General features: G+C 49.9%; 3 protein-coding genes across 8 annotated transcripts in view; 1 reads left to right on the plus strand and 2 right to left on the minus strand.

Annotated features, from left to right (window-relative positions):
- atp2b3b (ATPase plasma membrane Ca2+ transporting 3b) overlaps positions 1-5382 on the plus strand; it is a 53891-nt gene extending 48509 nt beyond the window's left edge. For 4 of the 6 annotated variants that reach the window (XM_070544909.1, XM_070544910.1, XM_070544911.1 and 1 more), the window contains one exon: positions 4750-5382. In XM_070544909.1, coding sequence (XP_070401010.1) covers positions 4750-5208 — 459 coding nt within the window. In that variant the 3' untranslated portion in view covers positions 5209-5382. The remainder of the gene's footprint in view (positions 1-4749) is intronic. The other 2 variants (XM_070544907.1, XM_070544908.1) reach the window with 1 other exon arrangement.
- A 6930-nt stretch (positions 5383-12312) lies between these two features.
- Positions 12313-15625, minus strand: crebzf (CREB/ATF bZIP transcription factor). The gene is given in 6 exon segments (XM_070544912.1): positions 12313-12626; positions 12628-12641; positions 12980-13054; position 13102; positions 13234-14067; positions 15472-15625. Coding segments are annotated over 5 exon segments (1077 nt in total). The 5' UTR covers positions 14010-14067; positions 15472-15625; the 3' UTR covers positions 12313-12415.
- Positions 15626-16042: 417 nt separating this feature from the next.
- On the minus strand, positions 16043-18032 carry las1l (LAS1 like ribosome biogenesis factor). Its single transcript, XM_015968872.3, has one exon. It carries the CDS (start codon positions 17882-17884, stop codon positions 16175-16177), a length of 1710 nt encoding a protein of 569 aa, XP_015824358.1. The 5' UTR covers positions 17885-18032; the 3' UTR covers positions 16043-16174.
- Positions 18033-18753: the final 721 nt, after the last annotated feature.

Below are 18753 nucleotides of genomic sequence, written 5' to 3' on the forward strand. Positions count from 1 at the left end.
CTCTCTCTCTACCTCTCTACCTCCCAGCCTCTCTCTCTCTACCTCTCTACCTCCCTCCCAGCCTCTCTCTCTCTCTACCTCCCTCACAGCCACTCTCTCTTTCTATCTCTCTACCTCCCAGCCTCTCTCTCTCTCTCTACCTCCCTCACAGCCACTCTCTCTTTCTACCTCTCTACCTCCCAGCCTCTCTCTCTCTACCTCCCTCCCAGCCTCTCTCTCTTTCTCTCTACCTCCCTCCCAGCCTCTCTCTCTTTCTATCTCTCTACCTCCCAGCCTCTCTCTCTCTACCTCTCTACCTCCCAGCCTCTCTCTCTCTACCTCTCTACCTCCCTCCCAGCCTCTCTCTCTCTCTACCTCCCTCACAGCCACTCTCTCTTTCTATCTCTCTACCTCCCAGCCTCTCTCTCTCTCTCTACCTCTCTCCCAGCCTCTCTATCTCTCTACCTCCCAGCCTCTCTCTCTCTCCCTCTACCTCCCAGCCTCTCTCTCTCTACCTCCCTCCCAGCCTCTCTATCTCTATCTCTCTACCTCCCAGCCTCTCTCTCTCTCCCTCTACCTCCCAGCCTCTCTCTCTCTCCCTCCCTCGCAGCCTCTCTCTCTTTCTACCTCTCTACCTCCCTCCCAGCCTCTCTCTCTCTCTCTACCTCCCTCGCAGCCTCTCTCTCTCTCTCTCCCTCTACCTCCCAGCCTCTCTCTCTCTCTATTAATGAGACGATGCAGGTTCCCTGTTTGAAGGGAGGTCCCTGAACTCTTCTCTGACTGTTCTTCACTCGTCCGGCTGTTCTCTTGTGGAGCTATTTAGATTTGAACGGATCTAAATGCAGGCTCTTGTGTCAAACACTGATGAGGTTTCTTTAGTGAGTTGATTCATCTTTTTGTCCTCCCCCCCACCCTCTGTTTTCACATCTTTTACCTCATCCTCCCATGTCCTTACTGGAGTCGCTCCATCCTTCATGTGTTGTCCTATTTGGTTTTGGACCGTCAGTTCTGCGCGTGTGCCTGAGAGCGTGACGCGTGACTCGTACGATGCATTTGCTGACATATCGGAGGGCCGCCGTTTGGGCCGTGTGTTTTCTGGAGTGTGTGTGCATGCATGTCTCCTCGTCTTCATTTGCTTTCTCAGTTGCTTATCCTTACCTTTCTTGATCCTTCCCGTCACCCCCCTCCCCATCCCACCTCCACGCTGACCTCCTCCCCACCCTCCTCCATCACCTGTAGGAGTAGAAGCAGAGGTGTGAGATGGCGCTGCTCACCCCTCATCCTGCACAGCCGATAGGAACCGATCCGAGCTTCATTCTTGGGAGGAGGTGGTCAAACATCCTTCACTTCATCAGGCTGCAGCATCAGGGTCAGCTCCAGAATCAGAACCAGACAGGAGCCTCTGAGCCGGAGTGGAAGTGTGGAGGTCCTGCCTCCAGTTCATTGCTTCACCACAACATGAAGAGTCTGTTCTGAGAAATCTGGACTGCAGCCGTCCGGCTCCGGTTCCGGTTCTGTTCCTGACGGGAGCCAAACAGACTCAGAGCTGGCAAACACAGCAGCAGCCTCGTTAGAGATGTCGGCTTCTTCTGACAATGAGACTGATCAAATGCAGCATTTGGGTTTGGTTCTGGTTATTCTGGCCCAGAAACTTGAGGCTGGATGGAAGCCTGCAGCATACGTCACGGTTCACGTGCTAAAGCTCGTGTCAGCATGCTAACATGCTCACGACGCCGACAGCCTGCAGCTTGTGCCGTCACTGACCCGAATGCTTCAGCTGTTCTTCGGCCAAACAGGAAGCTTTTGGTTCTGATGGAGAATCTTTTCTGAATCTCGTTGGGCTCCAGAACGCTTAGATGGGCTGGAAACCGGGTTGGGTTAGGGTTGGAGACGACATAGAGCTGGAATCACCTTTGAGACGCGTCAGGAAATGGACGCGTCTCAAAGGTGATTGATCCGGTCCACCTCACGCAGAAGAGTCACAGGTGCGGTTCCGACACGCAACTACACTAACCCGAACCCTCTGATTCTCTGACACAATCAGAACCAGGAAGCACCGGTCCTGGGTTTGTGCTCCTCATTGGTCCAACGCGGACGTGCTCGCCTGTCTTTAATCAGCTGTTTCCAGTCGTACGGCGTGCTCCATAAACCCTACTTCCCTCTAGATGTTTGCCAATGGGCCACCAACATTTAGCCAGTCCCTCCGAGTGCCTCCGAGTGATGAAGATGACTGGTCAGGCTTCCAGCGACATGAGCTCAATGTCAAAGAAACAAGAAATAACCAGCGAGCAGATTTCCTCCATGTGTGTGTGTGTGTGTGTGAAGGTTAAACGTGAGAGAAGGGGTGAGAGGTCAACCGAATGCTCAGTTTGGGTCAATAATTATTCTTTGTGAGTCTCTGACTCCAGCAAAACTCCAACACCCAGAGTCCTTTGAGGGCGGGTGCTGCAGGTCTGGTGTTGCCACGGCGATGTTTGAATCCTTTAATAAACGCCATGCTTCCGTCTACCTGAGCTGTGATCTCTTCGGATCCTGAGAAACGATTCCTGGATCCAGTTTGTTTTCATTTCCCACGTGTTATCAGGCGGACTTCCGTTCCCCTCAGTCAGGAGAGCTCCGGGCTCCTGGGAGACGGGAGGAGTTTCGGTGGTGGCGCGGTGAAGCTGAGGGAAACATTAACCAGTCATCCAGCTCACAGCTTCTCCCTGCATCTGTGTTTCGCCCGCAGCGGCTTCTCCGCCGCAGCGCCTGTTTCCTCCGCCGCAGCGCCTGTTTCCTCCGCCGCAGCGCCTGTTTCCTCCTCAACCTCTTACCCATCACCGCCTTTCCATCAAGCGCTGCTGAAAGAGCCGACAGGGAGGGAATAACAGCAGTGCCCTGACCTCTTGACCTCTCAGGTCACTTTGTGGGCGTCATATACTCGAAAGTTTACTGTTTCCATGGCGACAAAATGAAAACAAACAGAACACGGATGAAGTGAGAGAGTAACATTCTGAAACCTGCATGAGGTGTTTTTCTGCCAACTGACTGGCTCTTTGGAAAAACAGATAAGCACTGAACCTACTGCTTGACCGTCTGCCTGTCTGTCTGTCTGCCTGCCTGTCTGTCTGTCTGTCTGCCTGCCTGTCTGTCTGTCTGCCTGTCTGTCTGTCTGTCTGTCTGTCTGTCTGTCTGTCTGTCTGTCTGCCTGCCTGTCTGTCTGCCTGTCTGTCTGTCTGTCTGTCTGTCTGCCTGTCTGTCTGTCTGTCTGTCTGTCTGTCTCTGTCTGCCTGTCTGTCTGTCTGCCTGTCTGTCTGTCTGCCTGCCTGTCTGTCTCTGTCCACATGAGCCAGAGTCATATATAAAGACTTCTCCTGTGTGGCCAGCTGCAGCAATGATCTCCATCCGAGGGACAGCAAGCCTGGCCTCGTTTGATCTGGTCTGGCCAAACGGTCTCTATGTAGGGCTCTGCTGCTTCTGCCTGTCAGTAAATCTGCTCTCGACTGTTTTTGTTTCCTCTGAGCTCACGCTGCTTCTCTCCTCTGTTTGGGTTTGAGGGATGGGTGCATGGAGCTGCAGCCACAGCACAAGAATGTGTTCCTGCACGCAGACGCTGAGTGTGTGTGCGTGCGTGTGCGTGTGTGTGTGTGTGTGTGTGTGTGTGTGTGTGTTTGTGTGAGCGTGTGTGTGTGTGTGTGTGAGAACACTGGTGACAGACCTGATTCAGCATGAACTCTCTGTATGTCACAGGGCTGCTTCACTCTGGCCTTTCAACCAATCACCTTCTGTTTCTAGTCCTCTAACCAATCACACGCTCTTTACCACCTGCTGATTCTGCGAGGCGGAGCTTTCCGTGCTGCAAGAATGATTTTGTGTTTGAACCAGCTCTCTCTAACCACCAGCCCCATGACTGACAGCTGTCTAGTGCATGTAGACACCAGCCGCCGAACCGCAGGATGTGGAGACGACTTCAGCTCACTCAGATACACACCGCTGCTGCATGCTTCCGTGTGTGTGTGTGTGTGTGTGTGTGTGTGTGTGTGGTCACTGCCTACTTCACCCTGCCTGAAACTAACACACTCACCATCCCAGCTTCTTCTCCATTCGTGCCTAACACCATCTGTGAGAGTACGTATGTGATCTGTGTGTGTGTGTGGGTGCTTACACACACACACACACACACACACACACACACACACACACACACACACACACACACACACGTGTTGGCCGCTGAGTGTTTTTGTTGTCTGAATGGTTTGTGAGAACTGACGAAATTCATCATAAACTCATCTTGAAACTCTCATGTGTTCATTCACTCATCCTGTCACAGCTGGAGGCGCGGGACCAGGTGGATGTGGGGCTGACGTTAGGGCGATGATGTAACGCTAGATGGAGACTAGTTGAACCAGACACGTGACCCGGACCCGCCTGCTGCTCGGTCGCTGCTTTCAGCATAAAAACGGGTCGTGTAGAAGAGCGGGTCTGGCTACTTCCTGGATCCAACTTGAAATGTTTGCTAAAGTTTTGATGCTAAAATAATGAAGTCATGAAAAAGGATTAAAGCTTTCATCCGAGCCGGTTTTAGGTCAGGGCTAGGGGACGAGTTGGGGTTAGGGTTAGGACAGATGATTTTCAGCTCCACCTGGTCCTGAGCGTCCGTCTGGTTGTCTTCTGGAGGACACACGTCTGTCTCTGGGTTTCCTTGCTGCCTGTTTCTTTTCTAAACTCTGACTTCCTGTTTGTCTGTCTCCTCATGGCTTCTCTCTTCGTCTGCCTCCATCTTGGCAGATGCGGGTGGTGAAAGCGTTCCGTAGTTCGCTCTACGACGGCTGCGAGAAACCAGAATCCCGCAACTCCATCCACAACTTCATGGCCCACCCAGAGTTCCTCATCAACGACCTCATCCACAACATCCCGCTGATCGACGACACCGACGTGGATGACGAATCAGAGCTCAGCAGATACCAGCACCTTCACCCTGCCCTCCGCAAGCCGCCGCCTCCTCCTGCCCAGCCCCCCGCCCGCATCCGGCCCACCCGTCCGTACCGCCAGTACAGCCTCCCGGTGACACCGTGCAACAGAAACAACAACAACAGCAGCAGCAGCAGCGACTCCACGGTTACCCACGGTAACAGACTCAGAGTCACCAAAGTCCTCCCTGCAACCCGGAGCCGCCATCACAACCAGCCCGCTAGACTCTGTGCTCCTCACCCGCCACATCTCTTCTGTGTGGAGACCTCCTTATGACTGGTGGAGACAAGGGGGAGGGAGGGAGGGAGGGAGGAGGACTGATGATGACATTTTCCTCCAGCCTACCTCACGATGAGCTCACAGCAGGGAGCGCGGGACGAGGGAGAGGACAATGACCGGAGACGTCTCGTCTGCTCACAGGTCCTGGAGAACAACTTCTCCTTCCTTCATCCCTCCCCTCTCCTCATCCACCTGGCTCCGCCCATCCTTACCTGTCACACTCGCTGTCGCTGTTCTGAGTTAAAGTCCGGGGGGGGGGGGACTTGCATCATCATTACTGCCACGACCACCGTCACACACCTGACTCCACACTTTCTCATTCCCATCTGTGTGTGTGTGTGTGTGTGTGTTAGGACATAGGAAAGACTGCGGTGGGGCATCGCCCATGTTCACCAAGCTCCATCAGTCCCCAAATGCCACCCCACCTCCACGTGACCTTTGACCTGTTATGACAGGAGTGTGTGGGATGTCTCGTTGTCTTCTCTCTTGCTGGTCCTCCCTCTTGTCGACGTGTGTGTGTGTGTGTGTGTGTGTGTGTGAGGGAGAGAGGGGGCTTCTTTCTTTTTGGAGGAAAGCTGAACGCAGGAGCATTAACCCTTTAAGCGCCATCAGACACACACGATGCACAGGCGACGGCCCTTTAAGACGAACTCGTTTAGCTTCACGCCGCTGGGTCGCCTCCACCTCGTAGAGATGTGATGTTTAGTTTGATCTGTTGGATGTTAAACCTCAGCCGTCATCAGTCTGTGGCTCAGGAGCGAGCCCGTGTCCCGCCCTCATCGTGACGTGTCGTTACGGGTCGATCCTGAAGGTTGGAGGAGGACAGCGCCGCCCTGGAGCCTCTGGATCAGTGCCGGGCCCTAACGCTTGATCACAAGCCTTTACTAGACGTAAAACAGTGCACTGGTGACTAAAGCCGTCTTACGTGTAGTCAGCTCTGACGTACCTGGGAGCGTCAGCGGTGAGCTGTTAGTGTTGCCGAGGGTGGAACGAGGCACGAGCAGGACTCATGACCTTCGCACAAAAACCCAGGAGCCCGGCGTGACCTGACCCACCAGACCCCAGGGTCTCTGCAGAACGCTGTACGCACCTGGCGTAGGTTAATGTTCTCATGTTAGCTGGGGGTTGTTGTGATCTGGAGGCTAAAACACGAATTTGGGATCGCCGGTTCTCCTCCAACTTTCCTCACGGAAGCATCCCATCTGCTAAAACGTGGCTCCAAGATCCTTCTGCTCCAGAAGCCTGGGCCCTAAAGGGCTCTGCTTGTTAGTCCTCACACGGCTGCTCATGGGTCCAGCTGTCCCAACATTCCCATGGATCATACATTCCAAACCACATTCCAGACCAGGACTGAGCCCCCATCTCTCATCTGTAACCCTCGTTGCACTAAGTGTGGGAAACCACTGATGTCATTTTGCCTCAGAACGCGACATCCCCCCCCCCCCCCCCTCAGCGAGTCTCACACCTGTCCTAGTCGTGTTTCAGGTCGGTAGGGCTCTCTGGGATCACCCTCACCTGTACAGAACTCTTGTCTTCTCGGACGCTCTTCGTCTTCATCATCATCGCCATCGTCGCCTGACTCGTCGGCGCAGCGGGGGGGTGACCCTGTATCAGTCTGCATGCATTTGGTATCATTAATGTCACTCTTTATGTGTTGGTAAATCATTTAGGCAACTGTCACTTCTGTGTGCTGTTCTCTCTCCACACCTGCTTCCTTCCTCTTTATCTCACACACACACACCTGGAATAAAACCCTGCTCTAGTTTATCTGAGACGCACCGACCCAACAGACATCTGCCCGTCCAGCCACGTTAGGTCGTGACAGCTTCACAGGAGAACCACGGTGTGAAAAGAACATCAGAATGATCACGTGTCCAACTGCACCACAGCTGTACAGACCGCCCAGGTGTGCGTCTCATTTACAGGTGCGATGCTCCTGCTCCACACATGTTTGCTTTTGTAAAGAGGGGGACAACAAAACGGAGGCGCTTGTATATTATTATGATTTTCTCCAGCACAGGTGGAGAAACAGTTGCACATTCTCCTGAGCAGGGCCGTGTTTTCTGTCCTCCCAACAGCCGAGGAGTGGTTTTGATGTGGGGGGGTGACGCAGAGCTAGAGAACGCAGAAGTGCAGCGCGTCATCACACCGCTGTTTAGGCTGCTCTTGTAGATCTGCCACCAGACCTTACTGCCATGCTGGGAGGGGCACTAATCACCCATCATACACACCGCTGTAAATATGCATGGCACCCCCCCATAGCCAGCTGTTCCTGCAGACAGAAAACACAGCCTCAGCTCCTCGGCTGTGCTAAAATACTTTTAAAAGACCAAAAAAAGTAAAAAAGAAGCAAAAGTAAAGAAAACATAAAGACTATATTAAAGAGTTACCTGCCTGTTATTTAAGCCCATAAATACCTATATATGAGGAAGAACACACCTGTATACTGTAGACTAAATCTGTACTGAAATCTAAGAGAATTTAATGGGAAATAAGTCCAACACCTTTTGTCTGTATGAAAGAAAATACTTCTAAATATTCTACAATAATAACTTTGACAAAGTCTGAGTGGTTTTGTGTGGTTTGTTCGTGTCGCCTGAGCCAGAACCGCTGGCCTTCAGCTCGGACTACGGCACCGGCTCCATCTGCGGTACTGGTGGGGGGGTCTCCAGCGGGGTTAGGGTCTGACGAGTCCCAGCATCGTCATCTTGCCATCAGGGAAGGAATGATGGGATAACGTGGTTTATCCAGGTAGTCAGCTGACCGGACAACCTGCAGCTAACCCAGTTCAGACTGCCCCCACGGGCCCTAGGCACATGGATGCAATTTTCATTTTAGAAGTGGGGGGGACATGGGGGGCGGGGTATCTTTACAGTATGTTCTAATGGGAAACAGGCTTCAACACAAACGGTTGTTTTCCACTTGGTCCTAGAGCTCAACCAGTGTCAATTTAATATAACGTGATATTGTTTTGGGATGGTAAAAAGTGCAGGGGTCAAAACTTGACTTTGGAAATGTGGGGGGGACATGTCCCCCCTGTCCCCCCACAAAATTACGTCCATGCCTAGGCATGATGGGCATTGTTTCTCCTGATGCTGCTGGAAGCAGGCCAGTCTCAGCTTGTTCCACACGACCTTCTTCCGTTGCTCCAGAATCCGATCTTTACTCTCTTTGCAAACCGAGCTTGTTCTCCAGCCAGAGCCGCTGACCAGCCAGCTCCTCCTCGTTTCTGTGGAGATCTTCGTGCTGTCATGGTTACTGCTGGTTTTAGCGAGGACTCAGGATCTCCTGACCCCATCTCAGGTTTTACTGATGCGAGGGCCATTCTGCAGCTGAGCTGATGTTCTACGCTCGCGGTCAGACGCGGTTCGCTCTAGTGGGTTTACTCCATCCTGAAGCAGATGTCCTAGTGTCTGGACCAAGTAGATAAAAGGTCACTGACCAAAGAGCCCGGTGTTCACATTTGAAACATTTTCAGACATATTTAATTTGTCATATTTTTAGGATTATCTTGCAGATCATGTGACCAGGAGACTGGGATGAGTCAGATTTCAGGATTGGGCATTGCACAGCTGCTAACAGGTGACCCTAATGCTGACTTCTGATTGGATTGCAGACATGAAGATGTTTTATCATCTTTATTTAAAAATGAAAACTTTAGGAAATGTTTGTCAGACGTTCAGATGGAGCTGATCCGGTCCAGAGTCCATCTGGGATGGGTCAGCTCAGTTTCAGGAATGTCCCATAAAGGGACGGGTTGGGCCCAGATCAACCGGGCCTGCAGGATCAGGTGTGCTTATGGTCGCCATCGTTCAGAACAATCATGTCACACGTTATTTATAGAACCCTCACCTTTACCGGATAAGAAACTTCATTTTCTGTCCGATAAGCAGAAACGTTCCAACGTGAGATCAGAACATTCAGCTTTTGCTCCAATCCTTGAAACAGGAAACTGTTATAGTTTAGTGTCCGGTGCTCAGCGTCGATCGTTGTGAGGAACTCTGAACCTCCCAGACGGATCATCGGTGAGTAAATAACACGTTTCTCATGAAGGCTCCTGTGACTCAGTGGTGCCTCCCCCTGGTCCTGTGACCTCCATCCAGCATGTTTCTGCTCCAACACACCTGATTCCACCATTAAATCAGGTGTGTTGGAGCAGAGAAACAAACATAACAGGCTAGACAGGAATCCCCTGCGGGAGGGTGAGCTAATCCCACAGGCCAGGCTCACAATCCCTGTTTAGCATCTCCACAAGGCTACCCTGTAGCTCCGCCCATTCACTTTGGTGACACAGGTGCTGGTCATAAATTAGAATATCAGCAATGCCATCCTAAAAGTGGAGCTTGTGCTTTAGACTCATCCATCACATCGTTTTAAATGTTGATGATTATAACGGACAACTAATGAAAATGCCAAATCTCAGAATTACAACATTAGTTCAAACAGATGCAAAACCAGGAGCATGTTTGGTTGGGGCTCCTTTGGCCTAGACTACTGCAGAGTGGCCCGGGGCACTGCTCAGGAGAGCCCATGTAGCGCCGATAGTGGCCTTCAGCTCTTCTGAACGGTCTTCACGACACCCGATCCCCATAGAAGATCTCGGTTTGCTGGCCAGTCAAGAACAGGGACACCATGGTCCTTAAAACAGGGACCGGTAGCTTTGGCGCTGTGTGCAGGTGCCAAGTCCTGTAGGAAAATGAAACCTGTATCTCCATGAAGCTGGTCTGCAGCAGGAAGCATCATGTGCTCTAAAGCTCCCTGATGGACGTCTGCTTCGACCATGGACCTCAGAAAACACTGGACCACCACCAGCAGATGATAGAGAAATCCAAACCATCACCGACTGTGGAAACTTGACTCTGGAGATCAAGCAACGTGGATTTTGTGCTTCTCTCTTCCTCCAGACTCTGGGACATTGATTTCCAAAGGAAATGCAAATTTTGCTTCCATCAGAGAACATCACTGTGGACCACTCAGCAGCAGTCCAGTCTTTAGCCCGGGCGAGACGCTTCTGGCGCTGCCTCTTGGTCGAGGGGCTTGATACGTCTGTGTGGTGGTTCTTGAAGCACCAACTCTAGCTGCAGTCCACTCTTTGTGAATCTCCTTTCTGAATGGATTTTGATTCACAATCCTTTCCGGGTGCAGGTATCCCTGTTGCTGGACGCTTTTTCTACCACCCTTCCCTTCGCCGCTCTATTCATGTGCTTGCTAAAGAGCCTGGATGCTCAGAGCTCTGTGTCCAATGACCTTTTGAGTCTTGCCCTCCTTGTGGCAAGGTGGTCTCTTCTGGACAACTGTCAAGTCAGCAGTCTTCCCCATGATTGAGTAGCCTACCGAACTAGACTGAGACCATTTAAAGGGTTGGGTTGACTAGCTGATTAGAGTGAGTGGCGCCAGAGGTCTTCAGTACTGAACCCAATTGCTGACTTGGGGATTTTCATTAGTCAGTTATAATAAACATTAAAGATAAAACATTTGAAATATATCAGTCTGTGTGATGGATGAATCAAATACTCAAGTTCCACCTTTTGGATGGAATTACTGAAGTAAATCAGCTTCGTCATGATGGCCGCCAGCACTTTAACAGCTTGTACTCTGGTCGTGGCTTCAGCCACCACGCAGCCGGCTTGTGAAGCGAGGGGAGGATCACAGGAAACGTGTTTAGGTAAAATAGTTCAAGAATAAAACGGGCTTAGGTTAACTTAACGGGTTTGAGTTTGGGCTCCTCTACAAACCCAGCAGGATAAAACCCACAAGAACCAAGTTGGCAAGAAACGGTTCACCATCCAATTCCATCCATCTAGCAGTTTGGGGATGTGTTCTGCAGCCAGCCACTAGGGGGAGTCTTCTTACGTATGATGACGAAACCTCTTCATCGTAAAGCTCATGTTCTCCCGCACCAAAGAAATTAAACATGATTGCTTCATGAGATCCGACAACCCGTCTCGGCTCAAATCTAAAGGTTCAGCAAAAAACAAACATTTCTACTTTGGTTTTGAAATCAACTATTTTTCCACGACACGCCACGTCACGAGTAGTTCCTGCAACGGAACAAGATCAAGAACGGTGTTTCAATCCAGTTTATTTATAAAGCGCCAGAAAGAGTCGTCTCAAGACTCAAGTCGTTTCCCACGAGGATTTCTGAAGCTGTAGATGTAAGCGAACTTCTGTCAGACCAGCAGGAAAACCACGTTTTCATCTCAAGCTCTGCATTCCTGCTTTTTCTACTCTTGCAGAAATTTGGGCAAAAGCTAAATTCTGCAGGTACCCCTAGAGTTTAACCTCTGGGACTTAGTGAGCAGCACGACTCTACCACTGACTCGGTCTGCTCTGGAATGTTTTATCCCCACAAACAACACAGGCCTGGAGGAGTTCTGCTGTGGTGGCATTGCTAACAGTTAGCTTCTACTAGCTGCAGTTAGCTTCTACTAGCTGAGACGTTCTCTGCTGTTTCCTGGACACTAAACCAACAGCCTTCCCCGTCGTGAGCCCATGAGTGTTAGTGACGGTGTGACGTAGATCTGTCAGGATTTTCTATGCTAGTTTCACCGTCTGTTTTCTACCAGCAGGAGGTAGGTGTAGGAGACTATTATCTATCAGAAGCTGCTGCAGGAGATAATATATACATTATATAAAATATGTATTCAGTCAGCCTGCATGAACTTGGTGGCCGACCACATTTGAGTCTTTAGACGGTTATTCTGGTTAAACACGCGCTGCGTTACTAAAGATCTGCATCGACTTGAGGAGAAACTCACGACGGCTCCTTTAACTGTTCATCTCTGCTGTTGGGAAAGTGAAAACCTGTCCGGACCCTCCCGGCTATTGTTCTGCAGAACAGAAACAAACCAGGCGACGCGGTTACTTCTCACCCGCCAAACGGATGAAATCATTAATGGTTTCATCAGGATTATGAAGCGTGACCAGAACAGTCTACAGCCCTGCTAACTGCTGACATCAACTGAAGACTTGGTCATTTGTTCTGACAACCTTTACCAGACTCGACCCAAATGTTCAGGAAAAGTTAGCCCTGTATCGGCAGAGAGCTTGCTGTTCAGAGAGAGAAAGAGAGAGGCATTAATATCAACAACACAGAGCGTATTTGTCATTTCAACTCAAACACAGCTTCATTTATTCGTTCATTCATCAAAATCCATTTAACTCAAAACAAAAATGGTTTCAAAGTTAAACATTTACAGATTATTTAGATTAAAAAGTCAACTTTTACAGTAGTTTGTGTTGGCTGTACATCCCAAATATAAATATATACAAAGCTTCTCTTAGCGCTGCTGAGTGACGCAGCAGCTGGCAGGATGTTGGTAAAATATGAATCACATGTACCGTTTGTTACCGATACTACCTTTACAAAAATACCAGGCCATGTTGGCAGCAGCGTGTCCGGCCTCTTCACCTCCCATCAGCAGAATCCACTTTAGCATAAAAGAAAATAGGTGGCGCTAAATGAAAGTATTCTTCTAACAGTGGCGTTGGTTCACAAAGAGCCTCTCTCACCAAAACACGAGATGCTTTTCGTTAAAGTAGGAACTACTTTCTTTCCGATTAGAACGACCATGTAGGATTACTCTTTGTGGACCCACGCCTTCAAATCAACATCTTAGCACATTTGAAGTTAGCTGCTATGGAAACATTTGGTATGACGTAATGAGCAGCGCTCTAAATGCTCTAGCATGATCAGGAAGTCTAACACAAGGTTGCTGCTGAGCGCTGAAGCCTGCAGAAAACAAGTCTGGTCTGGACGGATCCTTACCATGGAGCCCAGCAGGGACAGGTGATCAGAAAGCCACTCATCCCGCATGGTGGAGCAACCCTTACCTAGAAGAAACTGTCAACAAGGTTTAGCAGTAACGTGTACACATTCCACCAACACACACTCAGAAATGACATGCACATCCTGCAGAACCTATGTCAGCTGAATTACTCATAGTTCATCCACCCTGCAGCGGTTCAGAACACGAGGCTCTGCCTCACTCGCAGAAAACAAAGAGAAGTACTTGACCCTACATTGTGAGCGTCGTGCTTGCACTCTCTGCACACTTAGTGCAGAACTCCACTGAGACGTGGTTCTTGTCTACGTGCAGACACACGCCGCCAGATGTCTGTTTCTCCACCACTCTCGCCCGCTTCCTGGGCAACGCATAATCGTGGTCATTTGAGTCAGGGCCCTGGAAAAGCGAGGAAGATAATTTCATCCCATTCACACCGCTCAGTCTGGACAAGAGCTGGGCTAACATGCTCTCATTGGCCAGCACAGCCCTCAGATACCTGGTTTCATCTTCTAACTCCTCCACCCGCTTGGTCAGCTGAGAGTTCTCCTGTTTGAGCCCCGTGTTCTCTACTGATAAAAGGCCCACTTGCTTCTCCAGGCTGCTGACATATTCCTTCTTCTTGAGACGATTCAACCTGGCAGCAATGGCATTTTTGTTAATGACACGCCTCGACTGATTGTGTCTGTTCTTCATCCTGGACTCGGACGATGATCTCTCTGGAGACGAGGCAGCTGAAACATCAAAGCCGGAGTTCTGGTCTCTGACAGCGTAGTCGCCCAGATCAGACAAGTCGATGTGAAAGAGAGAAGAGGAATCTTCTTTTTCAAGAGTCCATTTAAAATCTTCAAGCAGGTCATCCAGCTCAGTTCCAGCAGGATCTGTGTCATCCATGTGGATCCCCTCAGACGGCCTTGGGAGGTCTTCAACAGTTTCCACAGCATCTACAACCTCAACCTCTTCTGACAGCACCTCTGTGGTGCTCATGATGTGGCTTTTTCTTCTGGTGATCATTGAGGTAACAGCTGGACCACAGAGATGCCGTCTGAAAGAAGACCTTAAAGATCTAGGTCTGTAGAGAAGACAACAACACATTAGATTTTTTAATGTAAGATTTACAAAGAAACATTAAATGTAAATTTTTGTTCAACTAAAACTTTATTAAATAATAAACTATGAAACATAACATTAAACAGCTAGGACTTATGGATATTTTAATATACTACAGCGTACAACAAGTCCATCCATCCATCTCTGGCGGTCAATGGGAAATCAGGCGGGGTACACCCTGGACAGAGAGCCAGTCCATCGCAGGGCAACACACACACACACACACACACACACACACACACACACACAATTTAGACAGACTAATCAACCTAACAGTCATGTTTTTGGACTGTGGGAGGAAGCCGGAGAACCCGGAGAGAACCCACGCATGCACAGGGAGAACATGCTAACTCCATGCAGAAAGATCCCAGGCCGGGAATCGAACCCAGGACCTTATTGCTGCAAGGCAGCAGCTCTAACCGCGTAGAACAAGTCGACAAATAAAAAGTCGTTTTAAGAATCATACAGTCATTATAAAATATTTTATACCATAATGTAAATTCCTCTACACGTCATGAATATTTTATATTTCTCACCCTCATGGTATTACTTTAAATATTTGGCTAAATCCTTCAGAGTAACTCATTTCTACTTTGACTTAATTTTACTGATTGTCCTTCTCTCCTGAGTCTCATCTCCTCACACTCAAGGTAATTCAGACTAATCTAAAACTAAATGTGGGGAAAATAGTCACCATTTGAATCCTAAAGTTTTACTGTCACAATAAATACCGGAAGCAGCTACAAATGTTTATTTCCATGACAACGCTAATCATGTGAGCTTCTGAACTAGTCTTGTAGGCAGATTAGCATAAATTGTTTCACTTCTACAAAGTTCTGCTGACCCAGATCTTTCTGACTGAAGGCTCGTGGGTCCAAAACGCAACAAGACCCGCTCAGGTGGAACACGCGCCGCGGCTCCGCTGAACGTTTCACCTACGTTAGCTAACTCGCTGAAAACTCCGGCAACTTTGGGAGAAGCTACCTTTGAAACTGGTTGAAATCAGAAATTTGCGACACGAATGTTTCTCAAAAATAAGATTCTGTAATTCCCATACTAAGCATTTACTATTATCTATAGCAAATGACTAGTTGGATAGCTTAAAGCTAAAGGCCTTTGTTAGCCTAGCACCACTCTCCCGTAAACGGAGCTAAATAAAAATAACTTCACTTCGGTTGGGCTGCTGCTTGTTACACAGACGTACAACAAACATACACAATACGACTTAGTGTGTTAATGTTTATCAAATTAATACGTGAAACGGAAATGCCACGCCTAGCTGCTAGGTTAGCTAAAGCGGGTTCAGAATGACGCAGCAGCTTTTAACACACCTTCCCTTCTATCTCACACAAACACACACACTTACCTTCACGTGTGAAATCCTAGCGTGTTAATAAATCACTGCTAGTGTAACACCAGTCTCACAGACTACAACTTAATCTCTAAGAACCTTTAGAAGGATCGGAGCAGGACAAGGACAGAAAATCGTGGCGTTTCCCCTTTTCTTCTTCGTCTTCTTCGCTGAACTTGCTGAGGACAGCATGCAGTGCCACCTATAGCGCAGACTCGGGTACTACAGGGCAGACGCTTTTATTTTGTATGTTAAAGACGTGTTTTAGAGGTGTAACTGGTACCATCATGTTGTAACCCGCCTCTGTAAATCACCATAACAGAGGCAGTAGAAAAAATTATTTCATAAATGCGAAGAAAAAAAAACAGGATTTATAAAAGAACAGCTGGTTTGGATTTTCAGCTGAAAGGGCCCAACATCTACCACGCTCCTAAACCATCAGACGGGTTTGAGCCTGACAATACCGGCTAAATGTTTAATTCTGAACTCATCTACAGCAACAATCACTGTTTTATAGGTTTGACACATGCAGAGTTGTTGTTAAAAACTTAGCTTAGTGACAAAAACAAGTCTGAAAGCTATTAAATCAAATGTTCTTCTCATCCATAACCACTTTATTCATTCATGCTTTCATCTGCATGTTAAGAAAACAGCAGTTTGTTTGGTGTAAAAACACAAGTGGACATCCTTACAGCACATTTCTGCACGATAACACGACTCAGAAGAGCTTCAGTTCAGATTTGAGTCTGCTCACGTCACTCTGGCTCCAGAGGAGGCCCTCGGCTGTTCTGGAAGGAGCCGACGCTCCCGGGATGTTCTGAGTCCCACTGCTTTCCAGCTTCACCGGCTGGTCGAGCACAGTCATCGTCGAATACGTTCCTGCCATGAGACACGACGGGTCGTCCGACTGTCCGGGGACTTTTCCCAGGGGAACGTTTTTCCATGTGACCTTATCTGTGCACACCTGCCAGGGAGAACCTCTGAGCATCTTTGCTTTTTCAGCCAGAGCGTCGGCCCACCTGAGGTCATGAGAGGACTCGCTGCTGCCTGAGCTCGCCGCCGCCCGCCGCAGATGGCTGTGCTTCTCAGTCAGACTCTCCAGGGTGTAAACAGGCTGTTGTGTGAGATCCTGTGAGGAGCTGGACTCTGTGTGTGTGGTTTGTGTGTAGATGGAGCAGAGCTGGAGAAGCTTCTGTCGGGTTTCTAGAGGGAGGGGATGCTCCATGTCATCCAGGACTAACTGGAGCAGGTGAGGTGTGCTGACACACGGAGCATCCAGGCATGCTGCGAGCAGCTGCTGCCACCGCAGCTGGATACGGTGCACAAAGATCCTGTCCTTCATCCGGGACTTCCTCTGCACCTTAGTTTCAAAGCGGTACTCGTTCTTGTTGTTGTTGCAGAGGAGGACTTCTGAAGTCCAAGCAGAAATGTAGAAGGCCCGGTGACGGTTCTGCTCCCTGCTGAGCAGCTTCAGCTCCGCAAACAGCTTCTCCAGAAAAAGGTGGATGAATGATGGGTGATTGAGCATCTTCAGTAGGGGCAGCCAGAACCGCAGGAAGAGCTGAGGGATTCTGGGTTCTGTGGGACTGGACCTCTCTGAGGGATCACAGCTCAACGTTTCCAGCTGCTCGGCTGTCGGAACCAGAAATCCATCTTCTAGCAGCACGTCGACCAGCAGCTCACTGGACTCCAGAGCAAACTGCTTGATCTCCCCGAGCAACCAACTCATGTCTGCAAGAGGAGTCTCCCACAGGCTCTTCTCCTGGTCCTGCTGAAGTCCGTCCCAACTCTGGAAGCGCTCCTTCTCATAGGAGATCAGAAGCTCCCGAGCTGTCTTGTAGGCCTCAATCTCCTTTTGTCTGAAGATCCGTTCTTCCGCCTTTTGTTTCTGGACAGCTTCTTCATCCTCTCCGTCCGACTGAGAGTCCCAGCCCTCATCCGGCACGCCTCCCAGCTGCCTGGACCAGTACTCCTGCTGGAGCCACTCCAGAACCACCTTACACCCTTTTCGACACCACTTCAGCGTGGGCAGCTTCCTGTGGGTGAAGTCGTGTCTGAGGTCCACCACCCACTGCGGGATGTTCAGGTTCCCAGCCAGCCGCCTCAGAGGGCGGGCTGTCCTGCCCTGCTGCCTCTCGGTGATCAGATTAACAAACCGAACCAAAGCCGCTCCATAAACCAGGACCAGATCGTCTCCAGTCAGCTGTCCGGACCGGTCCAGAACCTGACACCGGACCAGGTCCGCGGTGCAGTCCACGGCCACCGGCGAGCTGTGGGCATACCTGCTCCTCCAGGCTGAGATCCGCTGCACCGCAAACCGCTGCAGGGCCACGTCCTTGGAGTAGAGATGCTCCAGGACCTGGTCCCACTCGGCTTTGTTGAGCCAGGCCACCACATGGCGCCTCTTCTCGGAACCGCTTCTCTTCATTTTAATGGCGGAGGAGCTGAAGAGTAGCAGAGAAAGAGCCGTTACACCGGAAACCGACGCCCTGTGACCCCCGCTTCAACAGAACTAAACCAAATAAACAAAGATCATCGCTGCAGCACGAGACCTTCCAACCAAAGACCGGAAACTCTCGGACGGTTCCGGTTTAGATGGTTTCTGACGAGCTTCGGCGCGCCCCCTGCCGGACGGGAGGAGCAGCAGAAGAAACGTCATCAAACCAGAAGCTTTAAACGGCTTTTAGACTGTTTATAAAGTTCAACAATTTTATAGAATATAAAAGTGATGAACTTCACACAGATTCTTGTTCCAGCTGCTTTGGTGTGACCACAAATATTATAAATATTACTAATTATTATGATATTTGTGGGTGTGACCTACACACACACACACACACACACACACACACACAGGCCCGGAGTGGCTAATCGGGAGGGTCTGGAGAATTCCCGGTGGGCCGCGCGATGTTTGGGCCGCATGGGGCCGGTGCTCTCGTTTTTGTTTTTTATCATTTTATTTTTATTTTTTGGTGCCGGTGTTCAGTCATGGCACCACTGAGGCCGCCGGGCTGATCACATACGCTCCTCCCGGCTGTCTCTGGCTGGCTCTACCTGCAGGCTGCAGCTCGTTTTTTTTTCCCCAGTATGCGCCTGTGCGCACCACGTGACCACGCAGTTGACGGAAAGATGGAAAGTAGAAAGAGCAAGGGTGGCGCGGAGAAGGCAAGAATTAAAAAGAGGAAAGCGTTGGAAACAGATGCAGCCAAGGCCGGATTAACCATATGGGCAACTGGGCAATTGACCAGGGCCCACGAACTCTAAGGGGCCCAGGGCAGCAAGCGCACGAGCAAAATA

Source organism: Nothobranchius furzeri, chromosome 15 (assembly GCF_043380555.1).
Source record: "Nothobranchius furzeri strain GRZ-AD chromosome 15, NfurGRZ-RIMD1, whole genome shotgun sequence".
In the NCBI taxonomy this organism is placed as follows: domain Eukaryota; kingdom Metazoa; phylum Chordata; class Actinopteri; order Cyprinodontiformes; family Nothobranchiidae; genus Nothobranchius; species Nothobranchius furzeri.

Bases quoted from the DNA above. Each gene is read 5' to 3' on its own strand.
- las1l (XM_015968872.3), bottom strand. From the start codon at position 17,884: ATGAAGAGAAGCGGTTCCGAGAAGAGGCGCCATGTGGTGGCCTGGCTC.